We start from the raw sequence: 16372 nt of genomic DNA on the forward strand, positions 1-16372 counted from the left end.
AGCAAGGGTTTCTGGTCCAGCTAGAAGCCATGGTCCTGGAAGCTGAGCTGCACGTTGGTTCCAAGGGTCAAGCACCCGAGTGTGAGAGTGCTGTGTCACCCAGACCCTTCATCCACCCACCGTGGGAGCAGGCGCACGACACCTGTTCCCCCGTGACACCCTCATGTCCGCTGCCGTCAGAACAACCACAGTCAGGTATTCAGGCTCCATAAGTAACTCCCTACCTCACAAAAGAGAGAGGCGGCTGCTTTTGGACTCTGTGTTACAGGCTTCTGTTGCTAGAAGGGATGTTTCATGTCATCTCTTTAAAGATACCCCATGGAGAAGTTAAATTCTGGTCCCTGAGCGACCATCTGGTGTCCCTCTGGAGTGGCACTGCCTTTAAGATGCAGGAGTCATCTCACAGGCAGAGTTCACTGAGCGTGGGGGCCTCTAGCCTCAGGGGGGAGCCCCCAGAGAGGCGGAACAACAGAATGAAGGGGTGCTAAGGTGTTAGAACCAAACCAAGAGAGCAAATTCAACCCCTTCCTGCTTCAGCTGGAGACGAGAAGGGCTGTGGGCTCCCCAGGGGCACAGAGCAAGTCAGCTACAAGGCCCAGGCTGGGACTGGGGGCTCCTAATCCAGGACATTCTCTTTCCTCTACCCCAAACCTGTTCTGTTAAAGGGGAAAATGGTAAATATTTTTGGCTTTACAGGCCATAGAGTCTCTTTGCACTACAACTGTCCAACCCTGCCGGTGTGGCACACAGCGGGCATAGACGATTCGGAAGCGAATGGGTGTGGCTGCGTTCCAGGAGAATGTTATTTACCAAAACAGGCAACAGCTGTATTTGACCTGCGAGCTGTAGTTCACCGACCCCTGCTCTGCGCAGCACAATAAATGAGGCCTAACAAGTGGATCCCTCGGAGCACGTGGGGAGACCTTTAGTGCGCTCTGGACCCGGAGGGCTGGAGCGGAGGAAAGGCGCCATCAGGTAGACTCCAGAACTGGACACTGGGCCTCAGACACGGACCCTCCACTAACCAAGGTGGTTAGACCAAGATGAGAAGTCCATCCAGATGCTCTTTAACCTTGGAGCCAAGCAAAGCTGCCCACGTGATGATGTGGTGGTGTTGCTGCCGCTCCTGGTGTTTCTGAAACACGGGCTCCAATGGCTCAGAAAGTGACTGAGCTGCCGTAGACACTGAGGAGAACCAGAAGATGGGAGCACTTGTTGGAAAAGCAGAGTTTCTTTAACCAGCATTTATTGAGCACTTACAATACACCAGGCATCACGAGAGGCATTTTCACATGCATCCTGTCCCAATTGTGCGTAGAAGGGAGAATTAGTCCTCCTTCCCAAGGGGAAAAGGAGACTGAGATGCACGGGGGTTTGGGCGATATACCAAAATCGCACACACGTTAGTGCTAGAATGGGGATCCCAGCCCAGGTTTTCTGAAGCCAAAGACACTGACTGTTGCCATTATGGCAAGATGCTCATTGGTGTGTTCAGTGTCACTTATTTATGACTAAGAGACAGGGCTATATGGAAATAAACTTATCTCGACCAATTGTTCAAAAAGATAGACATCAAATGATCTTAGGAACTTTCTGTTTAGCAAAATTGAGATCATTGCATTCATATACTAAATTTACGAAACCCAAAAGAGAATTGTTTTCTTGTTAACAATTTTCCCAGGTATGGCCTGGCATATCATTTTTTGATCATATTATAAAAGTTTTCCCAGAGTAGTAGGGAGGGTACCATTCAGTGCATTTCAGTCCGCAAACCACCCAGCCTCCCGGTCACTGTGTCTGACCCCTGGGCCATTCTCCAGGCTTCCTGAAGGCAGCTCTGCCCAGTGGGCCGTCCTCCCTACCCCTAGGAAGGGGCCTTGCTCTGGGGCAGAGACGGGCAGAAGTGAGGCCCAGACTCTTTAATGGCCTCAGAGAAAGTTGTGTCTTTGAAACACTGGCCCTTTCTTTCCCATCCTCACTCAAGGAGGATCCCGCTGCCTGTGGGCACTTCTCCCAGACATCAAATATGTGAGAGGTTTTATTACTTTACCGTGGCCTTGCCTAAGTTTCGCTATAAACCGGAGTTAATTAAATCCAAATGCTTTGATATGAGGACAGAGCTCCTCTGAGAATCCCCACGCGTAGCACTGGGTCCAGTTTCCAGGAGGTCCTGGTGCTGGTGGGCATAAACATTTCTCAAGATCTACGCCCACGCCTTCCTCATCCGTCAAATAAGAGAGATGGGCCAGGTGGGAGCTTAGCTCGTGACGTCTCTATCTTGGAGTACCTTCCAAACACGGAAGATGGTGGCCATCCGTCTCCAGCAGGGGGCGGCGCTCGTGGCCCTGTGCTGTGCAGCTTGGTTTCCTGTAAAATCTTTAACAGGCATTTGGGTGGTCTGATAGGTCTTGGCAAGTCGGAGTGACACACGGGTGTGGAAACAGGGACCAGGTTAGATTGGACAATCCATGCTGGGGAAAGGAGCCTGCAGAAGTCCCCAGAGTGTCCGCAACTCCTGCGTGATTGCTCCTGCTGCAGCTCTGGCCACAGCCTGAGGCCCCAAAAGACAAGGAGAGTCTGAGGGGGTGGTTGCTAGCTATTTTTTAAAGGAGAACTGTATTCCCAGGGGAGAGTTTCAGCATCTCAGAGAAAATGTTTCTTCTTAGGAACATGAAAGAAGGGCACAGGGGAAACATTTGTTAGCCTGAAAGAATAATAAACCTTGGTGCTTGGAGAAAGCAATAAAGTGCTCGGAGAGACCCGCTAGGCTTGGCGTCAGAGCGCTTGGCTTCAATTCCTGCCCGTTGGCTGCATGTCTGTGAGCACATCTTTCCATCCATCTCGCTGGTCCTTAGACGCCTCGTCTGTAAATGTGAGAGCCTGGGCCAGATCGTCCGTAAGGTTCCTGGTGATTCTGACAGTTTAAGACAGTGCCATCTAATAGAACTTTCTGCAATATTCTCTTCTGAAATACTCTCTGTCTGCACTGTCCAGTATGGTACCACTAGCCATATGTAGGTACCGAGCACCTGAAATATGGCTAATGCAACTGAAGAACTGAATTTTTCGATTTTATTTAATTTTATTTTAATTAAAAATTAAATAGCCACATGAAGTTAGTGGCTACCATATTGGACAGATCAGGCCTAAGATTCTAGAGCCAAAGATTTGGTTCTGTTCAGTCTGCTATGTTTACCAAGCTAAGTACATTCTAGACAAATTTTGCACAGGGATTGGAATGAATGACGGCTAGTTTGCACTCAGGCATCAGAACACCCAGTTGGCCAGGAGCCGCTCTCCCTGGCCTTCCAGCTCATTGAAATCCTCTCCACCACCCCCCACCGCCGCCATCCTCTCCCCCGCCTGGCTCAGCGGTGTGTTTGTGTCTCCGGTCAGGCTCATGACCCTGTCTGCCAGACATGCATGCAGGATCATGTCCAGAGAGCCCCAGGCAGCTTCAGGATCCAATCCACTTCTCATCACTTCTTGGCAGGTCCAGAAGGCAGATCCTTAATAGAAACATCACCTCAGCTCATTGAGGAAGAACTATGCGTTTGGAGGGTGATGTTCAGAAAGGTGTTCGAGATTCCTGTTCCTGGCTGTCTCCTCTTTATCTGCCTTGGCCAATCATACCCTCAGGTCCTTCACTGAATCTCTCAAACTGATCCCTTATTCTTCCATCCCCACTGTCATTGCCTTAGTTGAGACCCTGTTCACATCTTCCTCACTCTATTCCTCAGCTTCCTCCCTGCCTTTGGCCATCCTGTTTACCCTCCTTGGTGAGGCTTTCTAGAATACCACTCTGGTCATGTCATCCTTGGGCTCAGATCCTGCAGCAGCCCTCTCACCTCCTTCAGGACGGAGTCCAGGCTCTTCGTGGGCAAACCAAGGCCCACCACAGGCTCCCACCTTCCTACCACTTGACCTTTATGACCACCAGTCTTTCACAGGAACTGGCTGCTCCAGCCAGCAGAGCCACTCAAGGCTCCTCGGCGTGACTTCTGCTTTCCTGCAGACCCCACACACCTATACCTCTCTTGCTCTGTAGACATTCTAGTCAACCTTCCAGGCCCATCGCAAATGCCACCAGCTACATAAAGCCTTTTCTGCTCTCCCCAAGCTGGTACTTTCTCCCAATCTTTGTCAGCACATGCTCCTTCTAGGTAGGAATTGGGCAATGTAGCAGAGTGGTTAGAATAATGCCACAGTGGAAGCAGCTAGACCCGAGTTCAAACTTTTGTCCTTGCATGTAACCTTGGGCAACTGACTAAACCACTCTCCACATCCCCATTTCCCATCTGTAAAATGAACACGATGCCTGCCTTACAGGGTTCAGGAAACCGCACAAGTTAATTTATGTGATGTGCTCAACACAGTACCAGCTGCATCATAAGTGCTAAATAAGTGGTAGCAATGGTTATTATTATTTTTATTATTATTATTAGACCCTTATTGAAGAAGGAATGAGGCCTTACACACACTGGTCTTGGCTCCCTCTTTAATTAGAAGTGTCTGGACAGTGGGGATCACTTGCATTTTTTGGTCTCCCCTGCACCCAGCTGTAGTTTGCAAATAGTGAGGACTCAGAATGTGAATTGGTTGAGCATCTCTGGGGCCTAAAGATCTATATTTGAGTTCTGGGTCCACTACTTACTAGCTGTGTGACCTTGCACAAGTTTCTTAACCTCTCTGAGCCTCAGTGTCCTCATTTATAAAGGGAAGAAAATAATGGTATGTTTTGCATAGATTGTTGCAAGGATTAAATGGGACATTATTAACAAGGTGTCTGGGAGACTACCACGTGGATTAGCCAGCCCGTAATGTAGAATCTGGCACGTACGAGGCAATCGGTGAAGATCTTTTGAATGAATGATCCCATTGTACCAGCTGTAATGAGGTTTAGGGGTGGGGTTATTACAGTATTATTCTCAATTACAGTAGTTTGGCCAGGGTTTCTGCCATAATTATCTCCCTCTGTTCTTTTATTACTTGGCTCTGGACCGATCCCCCAGTTTTAACTGGTTTATGGCATGCGGGACTTTTTAGTGAACACCTCTGAAGCCCCTGTGGAAGCAGAAGGGACATAGAAATAAATATAGAAATCGGCCACTTTCCTCTTGAGCCCAACTGTGTAGAATTGGCTGTCAGATACAGCAGCGTCAGTGACAAACAGAGAACGATGTCTTTGCAGGACCACCAAATGAGGCTTTATTTTCCAGGTAACTCGGAACACGTGCTCCTGAAGCAGCGGAGACAACCAGAAGCATCAGCAAAGAGAGCGATTTGCCTGGGAAGTGAGCCGAGCAGGCGCTAAGCGGTGGGGGCTAGGGCGCCCCCTGCAGGATGCAGGCGCATTGCGGACGGCCCTCCTCCTGGTACCGCCGCACGTGGTGCCTGGTTCCTTGCTGGCCCGGGCGGACCCTGCTGTCTTGGCGGCCACCCACCCGTGGTCAGGCTCATCCTGAGGAGGCACCAGCCGCCCAGCTCTGGTCCCTCCAGGATCCACCGGTGCTGAGGAACTTCAGTAGCGGCCGGGAGGGCAGGTAATACAAGGTACACCGACGACAGTACATGGCACCACACTGCGGGGCACACTGGGGGAGGGCGCACAAGGGGGACAGGACGGCATGGAGCACGGGTTACAGGGCAACCTTCGGAGGAAAAGCAGGTGGGGCGGGGTTAGAAGGAAGCCAACTCAGCAACAAGTCCGGTCAATTCTGCCCCCGACGCCTCTCAACCCCACTGTGCGCCTTCTCCACCCAGCTTCCCTAGTCCCAACCGCCATCATCTTCGCCTGTGTAACCCCAACGGCCTCCTAACTAGTCTTCCCAACCCCACGCTCGCCCCTGCTAACCATCGTCAACTCAGTGGCCAGAGTAACCGTCTACAAACACAAATCTCATCGTGCCCTCCCCCGCCTGAAACCTTCAAGGGCTCCCATTTGCTCTGGGATGAAGAGTGGCTTCCTTCAACCCAACTGTCCCATCCTCCTTGAAACCTCCTCTGATCTCTCTGTGTCCAATCGCCCTAGGGTCCCATGTACCTCCTTCCAGAGTGATCTGCGACTGTTCTGTTATGGTCTGTCTCTCCACTAGGGAGGGAGGTCAGCAGCCGTGTGTACTTGCCCACCCCATATACTGAGCCTAGAGCAGGCGCTTCATAAGAATGTGTTAAATAAGGTGAATTAATCAACTGATATAGAAGGAATACACAGCACAAGGAGAAAGGACGATCTCGGAGACGGACAGCTGCGGGCTGAAAACTAGAAACAACACGCTGAACATTGGATGGAGGCCAAGCAGCCTAGAGATTGCACAGGCAGCCCAAGGACCACATCCGGCCTGAAATGTGTTTCATTTGGCCGGCACTATATATTTTTTTAATTTGTTGAAAATATTTAAAAATCGGGAGAATTTAACATGTAAAAGAAGTCCAGATTCCCTTGAACAATCAGAAGATCCAGCGATACCGGAGCTGCGTCTCACAGGGTAGAAACGGCCCTGAGGGGGCGGCGCCCTCATTGGACAGGGCACAGCTCCCTGCTTCTCCGCAGTCTCACAGCGACCCATGTCACTCATATATGTTAATAGCCTGGGCCTTGAAAAACATTTGACTTTGCAACCCTTGTCCTGGAGGATAAGATTCTGAATGACAGAGAAGCGAGGCTGAATGTAGAATAAGAAACTGCCTGCGAGAGTCATCAGCCCACCGGGTGGTCCATGGCCCAGAGGTGTCCTGCGCCCAGCCAGCCATCAAGCCCTGTGGAGCCTCCCTGCACAGTGGCTGGGGGCGGGTGCCTCCTCTGCCCTGACAGAGCCCCCCCACTGCTCACCTAGACCACCGCCAGGGCCTGCTTCCTCTACTCAGTCCTTCCTGCTGCCATCTGTGCCATCTTCCTGAAGAGCAGCTTTGAGTTCTCACTGACTTGGTCAAGAAACGTTTATTGAGCGTCTACTACGTGCCAGGAGCAGGGGATAAAAATATTTCATATTGTCTCTGAGTTCTAGGTGTTTGCCCTCTAGTGGCGGAAATAGTTGAGCAAATTCTATCATTTCTTCCTTGAAAAAAGGCCTCCCACCTGCCTATAAAATAAAGCGCTTCTTCCCCAGCCAGGCCTTCATGGCTCTCCACAAATGGGCCCCAGCTGACTTTCCTGTCCTCCTTCCCACCGCAGCTCATCACAGGAAGCTCCCTATTGTCCTCCCAAGCGCCAACAATCCCCCGCCTCCACCAGTGTGACCTCCAGTTGCCTGTCTGCCTGTCTCCCCAGACACTTGAGAGCAGATGCCTTGTTGTCCTCTACCTGGGCGTCCCCCATGGTGCCTGGCACGTGGTAGGTACCAGGAAGGAGTCTGTCGACTTGGAATCGAGCAGAATGGTCTGCAACAGGCCAGGTTGGGGATGGCAGCGTAAACACCTGCCTGACTCAGATCGTACTAGCTTCCTAATCACTTCTTGATCATGACAGGGTTCTATCTTAGGGTAGATCCAGTTGCTTCCTATGGCCTCGGCTGACCCCGACCCACGTGTCTCTGTGCGGCCTGGGCTGGGCCCACGTACTTGCAGTCCTCGCTCTCCAGCAGGCCCCGGTACGTGTTGATCTCGCCCTCCAGCCGGGCCCGGATGTCAAGCAGCACCTGGTACTCCTGGTTCTGCCGCTCCAGGTCGCAGCGGATGTTGGCCAGCTGGGCCTCCACGTTGCTGATCAGACTCTGCATCTGGGCCAGCTGGGAGCCGTAGCGGGCCTCGGTCTCTGCCAGGGTATTTTCCAGAGAGTCCCTCTAAGGCAAAAGGAAAGACAAAATAACCCCGAGGAGCAGACCTATTTTCCACGGCCCAGTTCAGAAAGAACCAAGAAGAGCCAAGACTCCCTCAGGGGCTGGGAATGACACCTCCCTACGTCACTGCAGAAACTGAAGCCCAGAAAGGTCGAGGCTAAGCAGCTGGTAAGTGACGGACCAGGGTTTGAACCCAGGCCTGTGTGATCCTGAGTCACTTATTCCCTCCTTCAGCTTTGCCTGGCTGCAGGCTGTGGCTCTGAGTTCGCCTGGCGCCTCCCCCTTGGCGTCATTGAGATCAGTGGCCTTCAGCCCTGGCTGCACATTAGAGTCACGTGCAAGGCTTTTTAAAAGACCCAGGCCCAGGCCCCACCTCCAGAGACTCTGATTTAATCCATCCTGGCATGGGGATTTGTAACAGCCCCGCACGTGGGGTCGAGGAGCGTGGGTTCAGACAGGCAGGGCAGGCTAAGCTCATAACAAGCCTTCTCAGGGAGTTGTGTTTGACAGTGGCCACCTAACCCGTGTCAGATGTGAAACATGCCCTTTTTATCTCTGATCCTGGTCTTGGGAGAAAGCCCCCCCTGGGAGAGGTCAGCTGCGCAAGCTTCTGTGGTGGCTGAATCTGGGCCTCCTCTTCCTCCTCTTTCCTGAATGCCTGCATCTACGTTCGGTGCTGCCCGGGAGCCAGAGCTGGGGGAGAGGGGCCCACCCAGCTGCACTCACCAGGCTGTGCTGGGCCTGCAGCTCAATCTCCAACGTGTTGACCGTTCGTCTCAGATCAATGATGTCCGACTGGTAGCTCTGAAGCTGCTCAGAGCTCGTGGCCACCTGCTGGTTAAGCTCCTCCATCTGTGATGGGGGACACAAGAAAGGCTGAGAATGCCTTCTCAGGGACACTGGGGGGGGGCCAGCCCACCTGCGGGAGGCCCACCTGCGTGTTGAACCATTCCTCCACATCCCTGCGGTTGGTCTCCACCACCGTCTCATACTGACACCGCATCTCTTCCAGCATCCTGTTCAGGTCCACAGGGGGCGCGGCATCCACCTCAATGTTAAGGTGGTCCCCAAGCTGGCATCGAAGGGCGCTGACTTCCTAAAAAGGCACAAGAGCCCCAGGCAAGTCACACAATCCCAGCTCATCTCCCCTGGGAGACGAGAAAAGATGGAACAGAAGATCTCTAGGTTAGAGGGGCCCTTTGAGGACCGCAGTCCACTCTGCAGTGTCTGGTTGGTCTTCCAGCTCCAGCTGGACACACCCGTGATGGGAGAAGCACTCCAGCTAAACGCTTCCTGTTGCTTTGGCGGAAGCCAAGAGCAGCGTCACGGTTTGTTTGGTCCATTTGGGCTAAAATGGGAAACCTGTGCCCTGTGTGCCTGGCTACACTCCCAGCCTGCATTCGTCTGGGAAGGAGGGCAGCAGGAGCCTGGTTTTGCTCGGTTCAGGCACCTCCCCAGGCCCGGCTGCCAAGGAGAGAAAGTTGTCGCCGAGGCTGCCAGAGTGTGTGATGATGCCTCGTTAGTGACTTCTTGGTGGGGTTCCCAGTCCTCTGATTTAATTGGGATGAGTCAGGTGCCTTAGGGCGCTCAGCGAGTAGTGATGACTGAGTGTTACTTTACACTTAAGCCTAAGGAAACCCAGCCAGGACTCAGAGGCACTTGTTCTTTCAAACCCCAAGTCAAGAGGCTGAGAGTCAACCCAGGGAAGGAGGGAAAAACCACAGAGCCCAGGTGGGCTTTACAGGGGCCCAGCGGGGAGGGGTTTCCCTCCGAGGACCTGCAGGAGATGAGGAGAACTCGGAAAGCCTAGGGTCAACCTGTGGCTTTTGGATTAAGTATATTATATGCAGACAGAAGAGAGGAAGAGGAATAAGGATTGAGACAGAAAAAAGAAGAAAACCGCTGTAGTTCAACTGTCTCTTAGAAGAGATGGGGGTCACCACCAGCAATCCAGCCTAGCAGAGATGGACAGGCCATTCCTTATGGGTTCCAGAACCCAACCCCCTCCGGCCCTAGTGCACCGCTCTACCCGGGTATGTGGCTCTCATGAGAAAAACAAATGCCGTCTCCACAAACGTGTGGCTGTCACGCACATGCAGGAAATGCAGAAGGAAGCTTGCTAGCATTTCTGTGCACTGACCAAGTGAAAGATGTCTGACACTCATGACCTCATTCAAGTCTCGCAGCAACACTGCATGACAGAGTTGAGCTGAGGAGGCTCAGAAAGGTTAAATAAATTGGGCAAAGTCCCAGAAACAATACGCTGCAGGCCTGGGAATTTCAACCCACATCTACCCAACCCAAAAGCCCACATTCTTCCCACCCCGCTTCCCAGGGTCACCTTAACTTGACTTCAGGGCTCACCTCCTCGTGGTTCTTCTTGAGGCAGAGCAGCTCCTCCTTCAGGGACTCCACCTGCATCTCCAGGTCAGCTTTGCACAGGGTCAGCTCATCCAGGATCCTGCGCAGGCCGTTAGTGTCGGCTTCCACCAGCTGCCGCATGGCCAGCTCCGTCTCGGACCTGTGCAAGGACAGGGTCAGCAGCAGAGGGGTGAAACTGAATACAGAATTCAGGGAAGACCTTGTCCTGCGGGTGCTTTTCCAACTCTCTGTGAAACTAATGGAAAGCTGCCCAAGCTTGTACAGGGAGAGGGGACCCCCCCATCCCCCAGCCAAACTCACTTGGTCCTGAAGTCATCAGCAGCCAGCTTGGCATTATCAATGTGCACAACCATCCTGGCATTCTCTGCCTTGGTGCACAGAACCTGGGGACCAAGGCACAGAGAGGGGGTTAGTCTGGGATGAGAGGAAGGAAAAAGAACCCAAATGAGGAGACAACAGCTGATGGGCCCTGCAGCCTCACAGCCATCCCTGTGGAAGCCCCTGGAACTCTGGGGGATATTTAATGAACGACGAGTCCTTGGAGAACAGGAGATTTCTTTTTTAAGCACCTGGGTCTTCACAAATCCAAATGCCCATTTTGGATGCAATGAGCAATGTGAAAGGAAAAAATCTCATTAAGTCTGATGTCTTTCATGCAACAGTTAGAAGAGTCCTTAACGAGCACTGACATTTACTGAAAATTCACCACGTACCAGGGGCTGCGCTCAACAATTCACCTGCATCAACTCACGGAATCCTCTCGACAGCCCCATTAGGTAAGGACCATTATGATCCCCATTTTACAGATGAGGAAACTGAGGCCTGGAAAAGGGAAGGGACCTCCCAGTCATGCCGTGAATCAATGGGAGAACTGAGACTACATCCCAGGCCTCTTTCCTCGTTAAGGGGCCTGGCTGAGCACTCAAATTATGAGATAATCCCGTGCCCTGGGGAAGTCTCTTTTCTCTGAACATAGCTTAGTAAATTAATGAGATTCAAATCTGGAATGCCAGCTCTTCCCGTCGCCTTCCCAACAAGTCTTTTCACCCCTTGCCCTCACCTTCTGCTGGAGCTCCTCAATGGTCCGGAAGTAAGACTGGTAGTCAGGACACATGGTGACCACCTGAGATTGGCAGGCCTCTTGGATCTTGCTCTCCAGTTCTGCATTCTCCCGCTCCAGCTGGCGCACCTTCTCCAGGTAGTTGGCCAGGCGGTCGTTCAGGAACTGCATGGTCTCCTTCTCGTTGCCATTGAAGGTCCCTTCACAGTACCAGCTGCAGGTACCCAGGGAGCTGGAGATGCCACTGGTTGGCCGGCAGCTGCTGGGCTGGCAGGAGCTGGAGAGGTACGTCTTGGAAAGGCAGCTGGCCGGCCGGTAGGTGGTGGGCATGCAGACGGAAGGCATGCATGTCACGGGCTGGCAGACATAACCCAGGCACAGCTCAGGCCGGCAGCTCTTGCTGCCGGAGCACACAGAGGAGGGCCGGGGGCAGCTCTTGGTGGAGGCCGGTGAGCAGGTGGATGTCATGTTGGGGAGGCCCCTTCTCCTCAGCTGCAGTGACCTGGATCACCAGTGTCTACAAGACCGCATCCTGCTTGGGCCTTTTTATACCCTTGGAGTGAGGGGGCTCCTGCTAGAAAGTCATCATGGATGTTGATGTTTATACCCAGCCCCAGAAGAAGCTGCTAATTAATTTTTAATTTGGTTTCCAATAAGGAGTTTCTTTCCTCATAAAAGAGGCCAAGCTTGTCATTTGGCTAAAGCAGGACTCTGGGCTCCTGTCATTGATCACCAGGGGAGGGCTGCAGGACACATCTTCAAAGGATCGCCTCCACACCTGGGCCCTCATTACCAGGGCAGGGCTGCCAGGATACCACAGCAGCCTGGCCCTGGGCCACCAGTGGCCTTGCCCCCTGCGCCCCCACCGGCTCCGGCCCTGAGAAAGGCCACAGTTCTGTGGGGCAGTGGCTGCTCCTTTTAATGGGAGCATTCCCTGTCAGAAGAGGCCTGGCCCCTTAAAGAGGAAATGTGTAGGAGACAGAAGCTGCACCCATACTGGCAGTGGTATAAATCCAGGGAGAAAGGAGAAAGAACGTCTGAGGCTTCTTAGCACGCATTGTCTTCCTACCAAGAGGAAGAAAATACAATCAGGGAGGAGAGAACAAACTCAGGACACAGACAGAGAGCCTAAGAACCAGGGACATCCTTCCAACTGGACACGACTGAGAAACAGAGACGGGAGGACCATACTCTTGGGAAAGGAGATCAGTGTCGTGAAGATCTCCCTGAGGCAGATGCTCCGTCTTGAGCATCTCTGGATCCTCCCCTCCATTTCTTGCTGCTCCACATGCAGAGTTGTCACAAGTTCGATGATTGTTTGTTGAACAGACTGAGCTTGGACAGGCTGGAACAGACTCTGCTTTTGCTTTCTGCAGTGGTGGCCAGGGAGGGCTCACTCCGGGACCTCGGAGACCGGAAGCAGCATGAACCAGCTCCCTTGAGAAGCCACACTATGCAGCCCCAAGATGAGCTAAGTCTGGAAGCATGTCCCCAATTATAGAAGCCTTGGGCATTCCTTAAGAAAGCAATGGGCAAGACCAGGAGTCCTCAGTCCTGCCTGTAGTACTTGTGGGCTCACACACTTCCTGTCTAAGATGTGTGTGTTACATAGACACTTTTTATTCATTAATCTTCTCAGTAAAATATTGGAGTATAAGTACTTTCTTATTTTTCATGTATTTCTAGAAGTGTTGGTGAAACGGCAGGGAAGGGCAAATGCCACCCAGCCATAGTCCCCAAAATTTGTTGCTTAAGAAAAGTCAAGATAGAGATGCTAACTTCTAACTTGCTGTGTGATCTTGGGAAAGTCACTTCTCTTGGCCTCTGTTTCCTCATGCAAATTGAAAGGGTTAGACTAGATTATCTCTCAGTTTGATTTCCTGCAACAATCGTAAATTCCAGTTCCTTTGTCTGGATTAACTGTTTAGAGAAGACAGTGGCATCAGACAGAAGGAGCTGTGACAGCAACCACGTGGAATGAGACTCATCGGACCACCCTTTAAAATCATAACCAGTACTTATGTAACATACATAAGTGCCAGGTACTGTGCTGGGTGCTTGGCATTAATTTGCCCATTTAATCCTCACCAAAATAAATTACAATATAATTACTGTAAGCAGGTGTAGGAGGGGTTCTCAAAGTGTGGTCTCCAGATGCGCAGCATCAACATCACTCAGGACCATGTTAGAAACGCAGTTTCTGGGTCCACCCCAGACCAACTGAATCAGAAACCCTGAGGGTAGGGCCCCACCATCTGTGTCTAACGAGTCCTCCAGGCGCTTTGGAGCACCGCTGAGGTATAGGAGTGTGTGTATCTTAACGCTTGCCGCCAGAATTCCTCTTGCAGAAAGAATTGTCTTTACTTGAAAAAATGCATTAAGAAGTTGTTGGGGTAGAAGGCGGGACCCCAAGTGCCTTGATGCTGGCTAGCAAGACATCAGAGGGAGAAAAAGGAGAAGAGTTTGAAGCTCCCAGGGCAATCGTGGCAGGAAGGAGTGAGAGGAGAGAGAGGCAGGAGCCAGGAAGAGAGGCAACAGGAAGGTGGTGAGAGGCTGTGACCTGTGTGACACAGTCCCACCTCATGGTCCCCAAGAGATCTTCAGCAAAGACCACCAAATTCAGATGCTTGGCGTGAGCAGTATTTTACATTGTGAAGGAAGGACTGAGTTTCACGTCAGAGTGGTACGAAAAACGAGAGCAGAGTGTTCAAAGACTAGATTTCCGGCCAGTGTGCCAGACCTGGGGGACATTTCGTGGAAGAAGTGGGGGCCAGCAAAGGCAGCCCCAGGGCAGGCTCACAGTGGGTCCAGATTAGGTCCCTGTGAATCCAAAGGCTCTCACTGAAGCCCAGCCCCTCTGAGGCCAAAGCGAGCTATTGAGCAAATACATTTATTAGAAAAAGGAGAGGGAGAGAAGGGAAAGTGATGCAGAAAAAGCCAAGCAAGTGGGAGAAAACAGGAAGGAATACTGGTGAGAGTTTGGGCTAAATAGGTCCAGGATGAAGGGCCTACTCAAGTAAGGGCAGGCAGGAGGCGTGTCCAGGCCTGGCCCAAGACCAGCTCCTACCCTCTGCTCTTTGAAAAAACAAAATGACTCCAGAGGAAAGACTTACAAAAACTGAATTTAGGTAGTTCTACCAGCCAAAAAGCCAATTTACCAACCTGCCCGTGTACATGGCACGTTCCATCAGCTTTCTAGTGTCTCGTCCTTACATACAAACAGAAGGATCCCAGACATTTGAGAGAAATTTCCAACATGAAAAGCAGAGACAAAACAAAACAAGCAAACAAAGAAAACAGTGAAAAAGAGGAAATTGGGGAAAACAAAACAATGCAGAATCTGCAACAATCTATTAAGATAGATAAATATATTTTTTTAATAATCTCGGAGATCAGTATAGCAGTTACATCCTTGAAACAAGAACTGGATGTTATAAAAGAGGAACAGAGAACAAAAAATAGCTCTTTGGAATTAAAAGTACAGAAACTGAAATTAAAAATTCAGTTCAGTTGTTTGAAATTAAAGGAGAGAAAAAAGCCAGAACTAAGGAAGAGTCACAAGTACAATCTGGGATCAGACGGCACTAAGGTCTGGGTCCGGGCTGCACTGAGAGGCCTGTTGCCCCAGCTGCCTTGCCCAGAGGCCCCCCACTAATGCAGGAGCTCTCGGCCCTGGCCGCACAGGGGAACCCTTGAAGAGCTTTGAAAAACTCCAGCGCCAGGCCACATTCCAGACCAACTAAGTCAGGATTTCTGGGGGTGAGACCAGAAATCCATATTTTTTTAAAGTTCTTCAGGTCATTCCAAAGTGCAGCCAAGGCTGAGAACCTCAGGCCGAATGGAAAGAGCATCATAATTTAAAAGCACAAGCAAAGGGAGTAAATAATAATTAGAGGCACGGCTACACAGGATCTGGGTAGCATATCTTGGGGGGAGCCAGGAGGAGCTTGGAAGGTGCTTGTACCACAAAGGATGCCGTAAAGAGGAAGCGTGTGGTTTATGTAAAACAGAGTTCACTGGAGCCATATGCTCAAGAGAGCATCCGTGTGCTGCTTGCTGCCGTGGCTTCCCGCACTGACTTTGCTCCAAGTCAGAATTGGACAACAAGTCATATAACTCCACGTCCACTTTGGCTGGCCTGCTTTACCCTGGGCATTGCTGCTCAGAACGAACCTCAGAAATGAATGAAACCCTGGACAAGGAAAAGGTGGGTGCCCACTCTCAGAGCGATCCAGGCACCCAGCTAGAACAGAATCAACAATGTTGATCGGCTTTCACAAGCCCAGCATGTGCTCAGCAAAGCATTAGGGATTACAGCACAGTTAAGCGTCACATTCTCTGTTTTTTTGATGAGGATACTGAGACTCAGGAAGGGACTGCCACCTGCTAAAGCTCCCACAGACGGTAAGTGGTGGGGCCAGGATTTGACTCTAGGGCAGTCTGACTCACTTTTGGAGCCCACATTCATCACACTAACACCATGGCCCCCTGTAGCTGGTCTCCTCTTTTCCTGGAAGGAAAAGAGGCAGTGAGTGGGCGTCCTTCCTGTGCCATCCCTAGGCCTCCCTCCAGTGAGGGTCAATCCTGTTCCTGGCACCTAACGCACTGCCTGGCCCAGGGAAGCACTCGGTGTGGGTTTGTTGAATGACTGAATGATCCCAAGATGGCCATCTTCTTCAGGTGGCTGAGCCTCAGCAAAACCAGCCAAGGTGTTCCAAGAAGACTGAAGCTGAGGTGGTGCAGCGAGCCAGGAGAGAGGAGGCTGGGAGAACTCAAAGCCCAGGGCCTCCTTTACAGGGGCTTAGAAAGGCGGGGGAATCTACACTGAATCAGGGTGAACTATACTGGGCACCCTTGAGGGGTGGGGGCCTCAGGCCCACCTTGGTCAGCATCTTTCACCAATCTGTTCTCCACCTTGGGCGCTGTTACAACTCTCTCAGTATCCCTGAAGTTCCTTAGCAGAGCTCTCAGCATCTTATGAAGGGCACATGGACATCTGGGGACAACCCGCCTTTCTGTCTATCTCAGAAAGTTTTGCCTTCATCCTTCTCCATTTCACACTGGAATAGATGGAGCTTGGTCTTTGCCTGGTCTGTTAGGGGAAGACATTCTGGACACAAATGAGAACATTTGGACCAGGATGCTGGGAGCT

General features: G+C 51.5%; 1 protein-coding gene across 2 annotated transcripts; it reads right to left on the minus strand.

Annotated features, from left to right (window-relative positions):
• Positions 1-5182: 5182 nt before the first annotated feature.
• Positions 5183-12008, minus strand: KRT32 (keratin 32). 2 transcript variants are annotated; one of them, XM_046677155.1, is made up of 8 exons: positions 11221-12008; positions 10461-10543; positions 10143-10299; positions 8713-8874; positions 8505-8630; positions 7561-7781; positions 6833-6920; positions 5566-5651 (listed from the first exon to the last, which is right to left on the minus strand). In XM_046677155.1, the coding sequence occupies exons 1-7, from the start codon at positions 11686-11688 to the stop codon at positions 6860-6862; spliced, it is 1278 nt and encodes a 425-aa protein (XP_046533111.1). In that variant the 5' UTR covers positions 11689-12008; the 3' UTR covers positions 5566-5651; positions 6833-6859. The 2 variants fall into 2 exon arrangements, with proteins under 2 accessions (XP_046533110.1, XP_046533111.1); XM_046677154.1 differs by lacking the exon at positions 6833-6920 and having other exon boundaries at positions 5183-5651; positions 11221-12003.
• Positions 12009-16372: the final 4364 nt, after the last annotated feature.

This window comes from Equus quagga, chromosome 11, assembly GCF_021613505.1.
Source record: "Equus quagga isolate Etosha38 chromosome 11, UCLA_HA_Equagga_1.0, whole genome shotgun sequence".
Classification (NCBI taxonomy): Eukaryota; Metazoa; Chordata; class Mammalia; order Perissodactyla; family Equidae; genus Equus; species Equus quagga.